At 38.8% G+C, this 14003-nt stretch overlaps 1 protein-coding gene across 1 annotated transcript; it reads left to right on the top strand.

The window, feature by feature from the left end:
- Positions 1-253: 253 nt before the first annotated feature.
- LOC145095716 (alcohol dehydrogenase-like 6) lies at positions 254-2222 on the top strand. The gene is made up of 8 exons (XM_079033547.1): positions 254-350; positions 979-1049; positions 1116-1191; positions 1301-1362; positions 1453-1548; positions 1629-1765; positions 2043-2060; positions 2168-2222. The coding sequence occupies exons 1-8, from the start codon at positions 254-256 to the stop codon at positions 2220-2222; spliced, it is 612 nt and encodes a 203-aa protein (XP_078889673.1).
- The last annotated feature ends 11781 nt before the right edge of the window (positions 2223-14003 follow it).

Genomic DNA, 14003 nt, shown 5'->3' with positions numbered 1-14003 from the left:
TAACCTTTTTTTATTCAATTAAAAAGTTCTTATTACATTTTTTTATTTTTTGATGTAGGGAACTGATGAGATTATAGATAAGTCTCTAAAAAGTCATGATGGATCTCAAGTATGTGAGGATTTTGTTGGTGCATCTCAGACCTGGTTAAGCAAAATAAAGGTAAGAAATTTTCATTTTTCATTATTTATATAATTATATGTCATATTTTTAATAACTCTATTTTTTTATATGTTTCAGAGGCTAAGTATATTGATGGGTGTTTTTGGTGAAACTAATAAGAGTGAATTAGCTGCTTTTATTTTATATGCTTTAGCCTTTCCTGACAATTTTCTAGCTCTTGTAGACACATGTGATGTAAGTTATTAATATAATTATTATTATTTTTATCATTATTTGCATACATTACCAATTATAATTCGGTTGGATTCAGGAACAGCAGGTAAACAAACTTTGTAAAACATAAATTTGCATAATTGATCCCTCAAGTTTCAAAGTTGCAAATTTGGTCCTTTTTTGTGGTTTTTGTCCCTTCTTAAAATGAAAAAGACTATTTTTCCCTTGTGATATATATATATATATATATATATATATATATATATATATATATATATATATATATATATATATATAAATTGCAAATTTGGTACTTTTGGCATACTTTTGTTGTGATTTTGGTCCTTCCTCAACTTGAAAAAGACTATTTTGCTCTTCTGATCTCTTTTCTAGATAATTTTAAATATAGGACCCCTCTTTTTAGTCATTTGAAAAGAAAATCCAAAAGAAATTACGTAAGGGCAAAATAGTCTTTTCAAGTTGGAACATGATCAAAAACCGCAACAAAAGTACACCAAATTTGAAAATTTGAAACTTGAGGGACAAAAACCAAAGAAAAAGGCAAACCACAGGGACCAATTTTGCATTTTTCATAAATAAGAAAATTTTGAAAAGAAATATTGTAAATAGAATTGTTTTTATAGGTTTGGGTGCAACTTGGAGTGTTTCTGATGTTTCTAAAGGATCAACAGTTGTGATTTTTGGTTTGGGAACTGTCTGTAAGTATCTAAACCTGTTTTTATATCATTTTTATTGGTTAATTGAAATGTCAATTGATTAGGTTGCACAAGGTGCTAAAATAAGGGGCGCATCTACGATAATTGGGGTGGACACTAATCCTGAAAAGAAAGAGAAAGGTAATAACACACGATTTATTTTCATAACAAGTGCTAAATCTAACAAGTCTTTCTTGGTGTGATTAGTATAAAAATTGTTCATTAATAATGATTTTTGTTATTTGTGCAGCAAAAGCTTTTGGAGTAATAGATTTCATCAACCCAAATGACATTGATGAGACAGTTCAACAGGTACACTAGTACTATGTTTATGTTAATAAATACTCCAATAATAAGATTAATAAGGATAATATAGTTGATTTCTTATATTTATGATTTCAGGACATCAAGCGACTTACAGACGGTGGTGTAGAATATTCATTTGAATGCATTGGAGACACTGAGATGATAAATACAGCTTTGCATTCTTGCTGTGATGTAACCTAACTAACTCTTTTCTTAATCTCTTAATCTTTAAAAGGTAAAAAAAGATAATTATTTTTGTCATTAATTATTAGGGGTGGGGTGTGACAGTTACTCTTGGGGTTCCTAAGACAAACCCAAATGTAGCATGTCATTATGGATTATTTATTACTGGAAGAACACTAAAAGGGTCTCTTTTTAGAGGATGGAAACCAAAATTAGATATTCCCAGGTAATAAGTACACTTATTTCAAACGATGTAAGTCTCTTGCGTTGCAATTTATATAAAATTAATAGTTTCAACATTTTATCATAATTTTATAATTAAAAATGTTTATAATACGTGTGTCCACCTTATCAGAACCATGCACCACCATGCTTCAAGAAAGAAGTTACAAACTTTTCATCTAATTTAAAGGTATGGTAGAATCACACAGTTAACAAACCCGTATACTATTAAAATATACATATAATGCTAAAATATACACATTTCATCTGGTTTCTGTTAGGTTTATTCGTACCGCAAGGTACTACCATACTACCACAGCTATCCCAGGATTATCATACCATAGCTTGCTATAGGTTGGAAGTAGTATTACATCTTATTTTGCTAAAATTACTTATTTTCCCTTAGCCTTGATCTTATCTTTTTTGTTGTTACAAGCTTTGGATATTTAGAGAAGCCTTGACCCAAATATGGATATTGAGATAAGCCTTGATGTTATCTTTTTTGTTGTTATAGGCTTTGGTGCCACTATTGTTGAAAATTCTTGTGTCTGCCCCTCAAGTTATACTTGGATGCTATCTTATTTAGCATATATAGATGTAACCATTGTCCTTTTAATGTGTTAAGAAACAAGTTTTATTCAGTTAAGTTATCTATAGCACCAACCAATATTGTTCCTCTGTTTTTTCTTGTTTCTGTTGTTCTAATCCCTCTTTTCTTCTCCCCTAGTTCTTCTGTTTTTGTTTGGTGAACAAGGTATAGTTACAACTGCGAATATCACTGATTACATATTCAACAGAAGTACTGCTATTAAAATTGAGAAACTTTTTACAGATGCTGAAAAGAGTCATAAAATCTTAATACTCCTTATAAACTCGTTATTGAAGAATAGTTGTTAATAATCGAGGGTAAACTTCATCGCCTCTAGTACATATAGTAGCAGGTAGGTGTGGGCTTCTTTCTCTTTAATTTTGTTGGTCTTTGTCAAATACCAATTTCATTCTAGTTAAACAACATATGTGTTACTTTTTCAACATGTTTATAGTTTATATGAATCTATTGTAGGGTTTGGAAGACGTCTCTGTTGAACCAATAAGCTCTTCGCAATGCTGGTGAGATGAAGCTTCCAATACAATTCCATTTGTTATTACTGTTGGAGTATAATCTAGACTTAAGGGTATTTTGGTAATTATGTTAGAATTCTGGAAATTATATCACTATTTAATAAGTTAGCGATTAAATATAAGCAACTGTTATAGAAGTTAAGGTTTTAGGAAGTCAACGATTGAACTGTGGTCATTGAAGAGTTGCAATGTTAGGAATAAAAGTCATAATGGTTTGACTTGTATTTGTATGTCTTATGTAACTTTGTAACTGATCTTCCTTGAAGTCTATAATAAAATTTTGGTGTTGTGTTTTACAATTCTTCTTCTCTCCCCTTCGTGTAATAATGTTCTTTAATGCTCTTTTGTGATTATGAGACATTAAATGCAAATTTAATTTAAAAATTAGTAAATCTATAAATAATATTTTTTTAAACATTTAAAATCATGATACGCAAAAATGTGTGTCATCTTCATTTATGACATGGCCTTTCTTAACAGGGGCTTTCTTGATACGCATTGCGTGTCATTAACACGCGCGTCGTAAGGTTACGACACGCGAATGAGTGTCGTCTTCCTTTATGACAGGGCCTTTCATGATACGCATTGCATGTCGTAAACACGCGTCGTAAATGCACGTCGTCTCTATTTATGACAGGGTCTTCCTTGACGCGCATTTGCGCGTCGTCTAAGCCTTTTACGACACGCAATGAGCATCGTAAAAGGTTGTTTTTCTAGTAGTGCGGGTCGTCTAGATCAACCACCATACATGGTCAAAGGTACATGGTAACATACTTCCCGATAATTTTAGTACGTGTGGATATGTTTATTTGATTAAACATAATTATAAAACCTTCGAGGTGTTAAACATTTTTCAGAAAAAGTAGAGAATTGGATAAGTAAAGGGATGAAGATTCTCAGATCTAATAATGGTAGTCAGTATATTAGTTAATAATTTAACAATCATTTAAGTAATTATGGAATTGTCTCACAATTAACCCCCCCCCTACACACTTCAACATTATAGTGTATATGAGAGGAGAAACTAAACATTACTTGATATGGTTTGGGCCATGATGATTCACAATATACTCATAATCAATTTATGGGCATATGCCATAAAAATTGCTATAAGAGTCCTAATTCTTGTACGAACAAAGTAGGTTTTCAAAACACCCTTTGAAATATGTAGTGAAAATAAACCATCACTAATATTCAGAAGTTGAGGGTTGTGAGGTTAACTTTCATCGTGAAGCTCAAGACAAATCAGGAGCCACATCATAGAAGTGTTGTATTTTTTATATCCAAATGGGACTTTTGAGTAATTTTTCTACAAGCCTTCTGAGAACAAAGTATTTATTGCTCAAAAAACATTCTTCCTTAAAAAAGAGTTGATATAAAAATTAAGAGGCTACTAGGAGCCAGATTAATCTTAAATAAATTCAAGAGTCAACTAACAGAGAACTTGATGTTGACACTAGAAACTCAACAATGGGTTGCAGAACTTTTTGATCCTCCGCAAAGAGTTACTAGGGAATTTGACATAGTACCACCTCTTTTCTACCATTCTAGTAGAGTACGTCATGAACCTGAAAGATATGGCTTACTCATATATGATGACAATGTCTTAATGGTAAATGATAATAACCCTACCAACTATCAGGAGACCATGGAAGACCTAGAATTTGCTAAGCGAAAAAAGCCTATAGAAATTGCGATAAAATATATGTATGATAATCAAGTATATGACTTAGGCGATCAATCATTTGAATTTAAAATAATATTATGTAAATGGATCTTCAAGAGAAGACTACCATGGATGAAAATATATATATACATACAAGGCACAATTGGTCATGAAGGGTTATACTCAAACTCAAGGAATTGACTATAAGGAAATCTTTTCACAAGTGGTAATAATAAAGTCTATTATGATACTTATTGTCATAGCAACATTTCGTGATTATGAAATATGGTAAATAGATGTAAAAACAATTTGTATGAACAAAATGTTTATGGAGGATTTGTTTATGACATAGCTTGAGGGTTTTGTACATTCTAGCTACCCAAATAAAGTAGGTAAACCTCATAGGATCATTTATGGACTCAAGCAAGAATCTCGAAGATGGAACCACTACTTTGATTAAAAAAATCAAGGAATTTAGTTTTGTTAAGAGTGGAGATGAAGCTTGTATATATGCCAAAACTAGTGGGAGAGTTGTAGTATTCGTTGAATTATATGGTGATGCCACACTCCAACCTTGAGTTGTGTAGAATATTGGCGTGAGAATTGTTTTCTATTAAAGACATAAGAAACGCAACATGCATCCTAGGCATTAAGATCTGTATAAATAGATTTAGGTGTTTTGTTGGTTAACCATTGTATATACATATATAAGGCCTTGAAGAGATTTAAGATGTGAGATTCCAAGAAAGGCTTCATACCTATGCAACATGGTTTGGAATTGATTGAGGTATTGATCATGTATGCCTTGTTATGTAAGAGGCTGGATGTGTCATGTGAATTGAGCATGACGACTCGATATCATGCAAATCATGGAAGAGATCATTAGATGGATGTCAAGAGCATGCTAATGTATTTGAGAAGAACAATGGATATATTTTTTATATGTGATAATGAGAAAGAGATCATATAAAGGGTTAAAATGATACAAATTTCCAAAAGCAAGAAACAAGCCATGTTCATAGTCAGGAATCATCTTCTTATTTAATGGAGAAGCGCTAGCTTGGAAGTGTACTAAGAAGAGTGTCAAAGTTAACATAACAACAAAGTTTGAGTATATTGCAGCAAAAGAAGTTGTTAAGGAGCCATTTTGGATGAAGAAGTTCATTAGATATATTGGTCTTTTTCCCAATATAGAATATCCTACAAATATTTATTGTGAAGATGAGGGTGCAACTGCTTTCTCTAAAGAACCCATACAAATGTCAATAAGGTGTGTCACACACTCCTCTATTGTGCACTCTTTTTGCTTGTTTCGAATCCAATCCAACATTAGCTCTAATTTACTTTCTTTTTACTTAGCATCATATTTTATTTGCAAATTTGCAATTTCAAGCATTATAGATATCATTTTATCTTGAAATGCATCAATATACAACTTAAAATATTAAGATGTCACACTAAATATATATGTATAAATATAGCGATATCAGCATCTCTTCGAGCTATAAAGATTTTGCTCTTAGAACTATTATAGAAATAATATATGAAAGATCCAATAGGGTATCCAATAAAAATAACACTTTTGGTAAAGGTTCTAGTTTCGCTTGAGCTTCACAATGAATGTAAGCCTTATAATACTAGACTTTCAAATATGCTAGTGGTGGCTTACTTAAATTCCATATCCAAAATGGTGTTTTAGACACCTTCTTTATCAGTATAAGGCTTTAGACTTTAGCGTTATATTTTAAGGCATATCCCCATAAACTGATTGGAAACATCGTATGGTTCATTTTAAGGATATATCCCATGAATACCTCAAATGTTTAAACTTATGTTTTGTAACATCCGGATTTCCAGGGGCATTATCGTGTATGTTAATCTTGAGATTTAAGGAGGGACTCGACAATTCGAGTCGAGTTGATCGCATGAATTTAATGAATGGACTCGACGAGTCAAGGAGGGACTCGCCGAGTAGGTGCTGGGAAAAGAGACCCTAACTTCCCAGGTTTGAGGCCTATTTAAAGGAGCTTATAGCCTCATTTGCGGCTACCTTTCCTTGAGACCAAACCTTAAACGTGTATGGAGAGCCATGAGAGTCTTAGAAGCTAAAACTTGGAGTAAACTAGTGCATCTCTTGAGGGGAAGAGGAGATCACCCATCAAGAGAGCTAGAGAATCAGTGGATCTGGTGTAACTTCGTGCAAGGGCTTGAGTAAGAGGTAAAAGCTTGCACCTTTCTTGTTATTTTGCTTAGATATTGTAGATATGGAAGATTAGGGTTTCTTCCACCATTGTTGGGACTTTGTATGCATAAGGTCTCTCATGAGGCCTAGACTTCAGATCTGGACCTTGTGAGGTCCAGAGAGTCCAGAGACTATAGCTTTAGTTAACCATAGAAGAGTTATTGTGGTTAATCATCCTTATTAGAGTTATATTGGCATTGTGAGCTTTATATGCCATGTTTAAACGTAAAGCTTGCAGCTTTACATGACAATCGACCCTCAGGATGGTAGATCTAGTGTTTGGGGTGATGGATCTGCCTTAAATCGTCTGAATGAACATTTGGTATAAATGAACTCACCGAGTCGATGAGCCGACTCGACGAGTTGGTTAGGGTTTGTCCCGAGGAACTAAATCAGGCGATAGCTCGACGAGTTGGGGGTCAACTCGACGAGCTGAGTTGGACTGTCATGATATTGTTGAGGAAAGTAAGTGGACTCGACGAGTTGCAAGGGTGCACTCGACGAGTCGGGTCAAACATTTACTGTTGACTCGAGTTTGACTTATGTTGACTTTGGGGCTTTTATCAACATTAGTAGTAGAGACCATGGAGGGGTAAAATGGTCTTTTATCCACTTCAAAGAGTTAAAGAGAGGAAGAATATCCTTTGGTCATTAGAGTTGTGATTAGAGTATCACTTAGAGATATTCATCCCTTGTGTTAGGCGGAGACTAGTTCGAGATTCAGGAGCTGGGTCTTTTCTTGCCGCTGGCCAGGTGAGTCTTCTCACTATAGGCTTTGATCAACATAAGTAGTAGAGACCATGGAGGGGTAAAATGGTCTTTAATCCACTTCAAATAGTTAAAGAGAGGAGGAATAGCCTTCGGTCATTAGAGTTGTGATTAGAGTATCACTTAGAGATATTCATCCCTTGTGTTAGGTGGAGGCTAGTTCTAGATTCAGGAGCGGGGTCTTTACTTGCTGCTGGCCAGGTAAGTCTTCTCACTATAATTTATCTAGAGTGGTAAATAGAGTTATATGACAGAGTATCTTGTATGCTACTTATGTGATTGTGATGCACTGCATTATTTCTATGTGATTTATGCTATGTATGTTCCAGAGTTTACAGAGTTAGAACCGGAAGGTTCACAGAGTTAGGACCAGAGGATCCAAAGAGTTAGGACCAGAGGGTCCATAGAGTTATAGCCTCGAGTGGCTAATATGTGTTATATGTGGTATTTTGGGGAATTCACTAAGCTTCGTGCTTACCGTGTATTGTGATATGTGTTTCAAGTATCCCAGAGGATCGCGGGAAGGCACCGGCTTGATTGTACACACCAGAGAAAGAGTTATGTTTTGAGGATCCTAGATTATTAATGTTGTTATGTTTTGTAATTTGAATAAACGAGATTTCCATACCAAATGTTATGAAAAGTATGCGATTTTAAAATGAAAATTTTGTTTGGAAAATTACGGTGTTACAAGTTGGTATCAGAGCCTTGGTTTGAGGGATTCGGATGCGCCTTCAGGTAAATCTGGACTCAAACTGAGGATTTGAGAAAAAAATTCAAAGAAATGATTTTCCTAAAGCAGACAAGAGTTTCTAAGAGAAAACGAGAAGGAGCAGTGTGTACTATCATCCAGAGCCCGAACGGTGATTTCCCAAAATACCCTTACGTTTGTGTTATGAGATATTTATGAGATATTATGCATGCTAGAGATTGGCTAGGTATTTCATATGTTAGGACTAGAGTGGCTTGATTTGTGATGCCTTAGCCTAGGAGTTACTGTTATCTGTAATGTGCTTTTGAGTATGTGTTGAGTAAGAGTATCCAGTAGGAATCCTTTTTAGAGAGGGATTTGAGTAGATGAGTAATCTAGGAGAGATACCTAGATGAGCAATTGTGGAGTCTACTGAGAGGGTATTCAGATGCCCACGTGGGGGTGAAGTCGCTTGAGTTTGGTGGTATCCTACGTGTAGGAGGAGAGCAAGTAGGATAATAGCCTAGAGTAGTTTCACATGTTGGTAGAGATTATTCGATGCCCGAATGTTGCTTGCTTCGTGCTTGTGGAACTCTTGATGATGAGAGTCAGCTACTAAGTGAATATGACGATATTCAGGAGGTAGATGGCTGGCATCATAAGGAGTTCTTCAGTAGCTGATGGCAGAGAAGTGTGAGAACCTAGGAAGAGCCTAGGAAAGGGTGACCTTAGTCAGATGAGTACACTGACAGAGTTGGATAATCCACTGAGGAGCGAACACGCATGACGGGGTTGGTGATTGAGAAGGTCGAGCAGCTACTTAGGGACTCGGGGATGGTCCGTGTGGAAAGTATGGGTAGATGTGGCAGGTAGTATGGGCCCGTACTACTGAAAGCAGAGGACCCATACTCGATACAGAGAACATTCTGGAGGTTTGAAGTAGCAGATCGAGAGGTGATTTCATGGTTCGAGTACCATGATTTGTAGCGGATCGAGAGGTGATTTCATGGTTCGTGTACCATGATTTGTAGCAGATCGAGAGGTGATTCCATGGTTCGAGTACCCTAATTTGTAGCAGATCGAGAGGTGATTCCATGGTTCAAGTACAATGATTTGCAGCAGATCGAGAGGTGATGTCATGGTTCGAGTACCATGATTCGTAGGATTGAGAAGAGATAACATGGTTCGGGTACCATGATTCATAGCAGATCGAGAGGTGGCCACATGGTTCGAGTACCATGACTCGTGGCAGTTAGTGTTATTGGATCTACGAATTATTATGTGGTGATTGGTTAGACCGAGATCAGATGTGAAAGAGTATGGGGCCAGAGGTCCATGATGAACGAGTTTTAGTGGAGCATCCATTAAGAAGGAAATCGAGTTAGCTCTGAGGGATTGTTGGTGAGATGCCAATTGGAGTCACAAGACTCAGGAATGAGTAGAGATGGCGGTTATGGAGGATTGTGGCATGCGTTGAGCAATCAGCCGATGGTGGAGATGTCATTTTCTGTGACCTGAGCGGTGCTATTTCCGTTCCTATGGGAAACAGGAGAGGTATTGAGATTTTCGGTTTCCAAGGTTGGGGGTGAGCCCTGTGGGGTAGCTTTGGGTTACGATCTTTCATCAGAGTATTTGGGCAGTATGTCTGCCGAGAGGTAATGTTAGAGCCTGAGCAGGTTGTCAGCGGGGACTGAGATGGTTAAGGACAAGGATACACCCTATCTGAGCATAGCAGGGCATGTATTAGCTGCAGTGGCAGACGATCAAGAAGAGGATATTGGGGCGGTGGCTCTTATTGTCTATGATGAGTATCGAGTGTGGTAACGATGAATCCACTCTTATTACAACCCACGTGATGGCACGTTGGATGAAGAGTCGAGGATGAGGAATATGTTAGTTCGTTATTTTCAGACTGAGAGTCAGGTTTACGAATGAACAGTTGAGATGTCCGGTAGTGGGATGGTACAAGATTCTGAATGACTAGAGGTAGTCATGATGAGAAGTTTCTGAGGATTTCATCGGAGATTCGGAGTATTTGGAATTGCTTGACCTCCATCAGGGAGATCATCAAGCATTGCGTATCACCTTCCAAGTAGGTGTGATGTTATTGGTAAAAATAGTTTGTGGGTTAGATTGTTGGCGAACCAATTGGTAATGGATCGAACCCTGAGTGGGGGAGAACCAGGTACTTTTGAGGAGATCAAAGAACTGTTCAAGAGCGGTTAGAGAACCGGGTAAAGAGGCATGTGGTGCGAATTCCTGAGACCAGGGTTATTGGTGGTCAAGGAGAGGTGCAGAGCGAGATAGTGCATGTGGTACGTGTTTGAGAAAGGATGAGTGTCTCCACGGCAAGCGGCCGTTGGTCGGAGACCTTGTGGTGGTTAGGAATCCTTCAAGGTTAAAATTTGTGAGTTCGAGGTGGTTGTCTTGCGAGGTTAGTTCGACGATTGAGAATTTCTGGTTCAGAGTATGGGCTATTATATGCAGTATGAGGAGGGAAGAAGTTGATTGGGCAACCAACTTCAGGGTCGTTATGAGTATCCTTGCATGAGCTTTGAGCATTAGAGGAGGAAGTTTCGGATTGTCATCTTCGTGATCTGAGTTGTTGGCAATTTCTCCATGTTTTAATTTGGAAGATGGAGTATTTCGGGGTTACAAGTGACACAAGAGAAAGATCGGTTGCGAGATTTCAAGGAAGCAATGCAGTATCTGAGTATGATGCCATGAGTAAGAGATCAGTGGTGGAGTCAAGACACTGTGAGGCATTGTGATGGTATTCCGGGGTATCCGAGTTTAATGTCCTAAATCTCAGATTATTTTGAGTTTTGAGTTGAGAGGACGAGTGGTGTATTAGGTGTCTATGGTTCCGGTGGGGGCCCTTCAGCTAATTGACATCAAATGGATTTATTTGAGAATGTGAATTGCATCGAGGAAAAGAGGCTTTGTCACGACGGTGGTTTTCCGAAGTAGTGATGCTTAGCTTGGATGGGTGTGTGTGTGTGTACCTATCTATGTTGGGCCGCAGAGTATGAGTTAATGATTGCAGTGTGGTGTCAACCTGAGGATGAGATTGTGAAGTGGTAAGAGTAAATGCGGTAAGATTGCGGGGAGCTGCAGTTTCAATGAGTCAGTGCAGAGAGGTTGTGGTCATGCTACAGGGAGCCGTAGTACTCACTATTCAGTGAGGGTGTGGTGATGCTATGGGGATCCGTAGTACTCACTATTCAGTGAGAGGTTGTGGTGATGCTACGGGGAGCTGTACTACTCACTATTCAGTGAGGGGTGTGGTGATGCTACAGTGAGGCGTAGTACTCACTATTCAGTGAGGGGTGTGGTGATGCTACGGGGGGCCGTAGTACTCACTATTCAGTGAGAGGTTGTGGTGATGCTACAGGGAGTCGTAGTACTCACTATTCAGTGAGGGGTGTGGTGATGCTACAGGGAGCCGTAGTACTCACTACTCAGTGAGAGGTCGTTGTGATACTACGGGGAGCCGTAGTACCCACTAGTCAGCGATAGAATGTTGTGATGAAGTGCTCTCTGATTAGAGCTTGACGCAGAAGAGTTTTAGGCTTGGGTAGCCCTAATATTTGACTTGTGGAAGCCTGGGGTCGAACCAGGGGCGAGACTAGGGTCTCCATGTTTGTCGGAAGTCGTTATATTCCAAATGGGGTAGTGGTTTTCGTGGCCAAGGGAAGTGAATAAGTGAGGTACGTATGGGTTGCGGGTCATGAGTCATGAGTTGAGTGGTTCATTGGGGCCAGTGGTTCCAACTCTCGAGTTTGAGTTTGGCTCTGGTAGTGCATTGAGTAGGCAAAATGAGATTCTGGATTCAGAGCTAAATCTCATTTCGAAGGGGTATTGCTTCCATCTGGTGCCTTAGACCTGAGTGGGTCAATTCGTTAGTGTGAGAAAACCACAAAACGAATAGGACCAATGAGTAGTATACGGAAGAGGTCGAGGATGAAACGAACTCCGTATTCGCTTGAGGAAAAGCAAACTTCGTGACTTATGTGTCACACTGGGCCGAGAGAGCTAGTGTGGGAAGGAAGTCAGTGAGACATGTTGAGGTATGCAATGGGTAACCCTCGGAGGATCAATTGCTAGGTCGGGAGATGACCTGGTGCTTAGTGTTCAAAGGGATTTGGAGAAGGGAGCTCGGGTTTGATTGCAGCTCAATGGATGAGTCCTTAGTGTGATGTGATCCTTCCATTCCTTGATACATGACCTGGATTGTTTATCATGTCTAGGACGAGTAACCGGTAGCCAGTTTGGGGCATGGACTTTTTTTATTAGTCCCCACTAGAGAATCAGAGGGGTAGTGATCTATCAGGGTTTGTTATTCAAGGAGCGAATAATGTGGTGACGTATGGAGATGGCGGTCTGGCCGTGTGTCAGGCTACTAGAAGTTCCAGATTCTTGAGAGTCAGAAGGGGCAGCATAGTGGCAGATGGGTCTGTCCTTTTCTAGGGAGGAGTTCCTGTTTGGATTCAGGTGTCCAGAAAGGAACATAGTTGTGTGGTAAGAGACCCTTTCGATGGTGCCGTTTGGTCATTTGATTAGATCTATATGTTGTGGAGGAGCGATTTCGAGGGCGAAATCTAATTCAAGTGGGGGAGAATTGTAACATCCAGATTTTTAGGGGCATTATCGTGTATGTTGATCTTGAGATTTAAGGAGGTACTCGACGAGTTGAGGGACCAACTCGCCGAGTCGAGTCGAGTTGATCGCATGAATTTAATGAATGGACTCGACGAGTCAATGAGGGACTCGCCGAGTAGGTGATGGGCAGAGAAACCCTAATTTCCCGGGTTTGAGGCCTATTTAAAGGAGCTTATAGCCTCATTTGCGGCTACCCTTCCTTGAGAGCAAACCCTAAACGTGTATGGAGAGCCATGGGAGTCTTAGAAGCTAAAACTTGGAGTAAACTAGTGCATCTCTTGAGGAGAAGATGAGATCACCCATCAAGAGAGCTAGAGAATCAGTAGATATGGTGTAACTTCGTGCAAGGGCTTGAGTAAGAGGTAAAAGCTTGCACCTTTCTTGTTATTTTGCTTAGATTTTGTAGATATGGAAGATTAGGTTTTCTTCCACCATTGTTGGGACTTTGTATGCATAAGGTCTCTCATGAGGCCTAGACTTCAGATCTGGACCTTGTGAGGTCCAGAGAGTCCAGAGACTATAGCTTTAGTTAACCGTAGAAGAGTTATTGTGGTTAATCATCCTTATTAGAGTTATATTGGCATTGTGAGCTTTATATGCCATGTTTAAACGTAAAGCTTGCAGCTTTACGTGACAATCGACCCTCAGGATGGTAGATCTAGTGTTTGGGGTGATGGATCTGCCTTAAATCGTCTGAATGAACATTTGGTATGAATGAACTCGCCGAGTCGATGAGCCGACTCGACGAGTTGGTTAGGGTTTGTCCCGAGGAACTGAATCAGGCGATAGCTCGACGAGTTGGGGGTCAACTCGACGAGCTGAGCTGGACTGCCATGAGATTGCTGAGTAAAGTAAGTGGACTCGACGAGTCGCAAGGGCGCACTCGACGATTCGGGTCAAACATGGACTGTTGACTCGAGTTTGACTTCTGTTGACTTTGGGGCTTTGATCATCATAAGTAGTAGAGACCATAGAGGGGTAAAATGGTCTTTTATCCACTTCAAAGAGTTAAAGAGAGGAAGAATAGCCTTCGGTCAACAGAGTTGTGATTAGAGTATCACTTAGAGATATTCATCCCTTGTGTTAGGCGG

This window comes from Lactuca serriola, chromosome 3 (genome assembly GCF_051521515.1).
Source record: "Lactuca serriola cultivar US96UC23 chromosome 3, Lser_US96UC23_V15, whole genome shotgun sequence".
In the NCBI taxonomy this organism is placed as follows: domain Eukaryota; kingdom Viridiplantae; phylum Streptophyta; class Magnoliopsida; order Asterales; family Asteraceae; genus Lactuca; species Lactuca serriola.
The sequence above is the reverse complement of the archived record's forward strand: the minus strand, read 5'-3'. Positions and strand labels throughout refer to the sequence as shown.

Bases quoted from the DNA above. Each gene is read 5' to 3' on its own strand.
- LOC145095716 (XM_079033547.1), top strand. From the start codon at position 254: ATGGGTGTTTTTGGTGAAACTAATAAGAGTGAATTAGCTGCTTTTATT. The intron at 351-978 runs GTGATGTAAGTT...TTGTTTTTATAG, and splicing joins TCTAGCTCTTGTAGACACAT to GTTTGGGTGCAACTTGGAGT. The intron at 1,050-1,115 runs GTCTGTAAGTAT...TCAATTGATTAG, and splicing joins TGATTTTTGGTTTGGGAACT to GTTGCACAAGGTGCTAAAAT.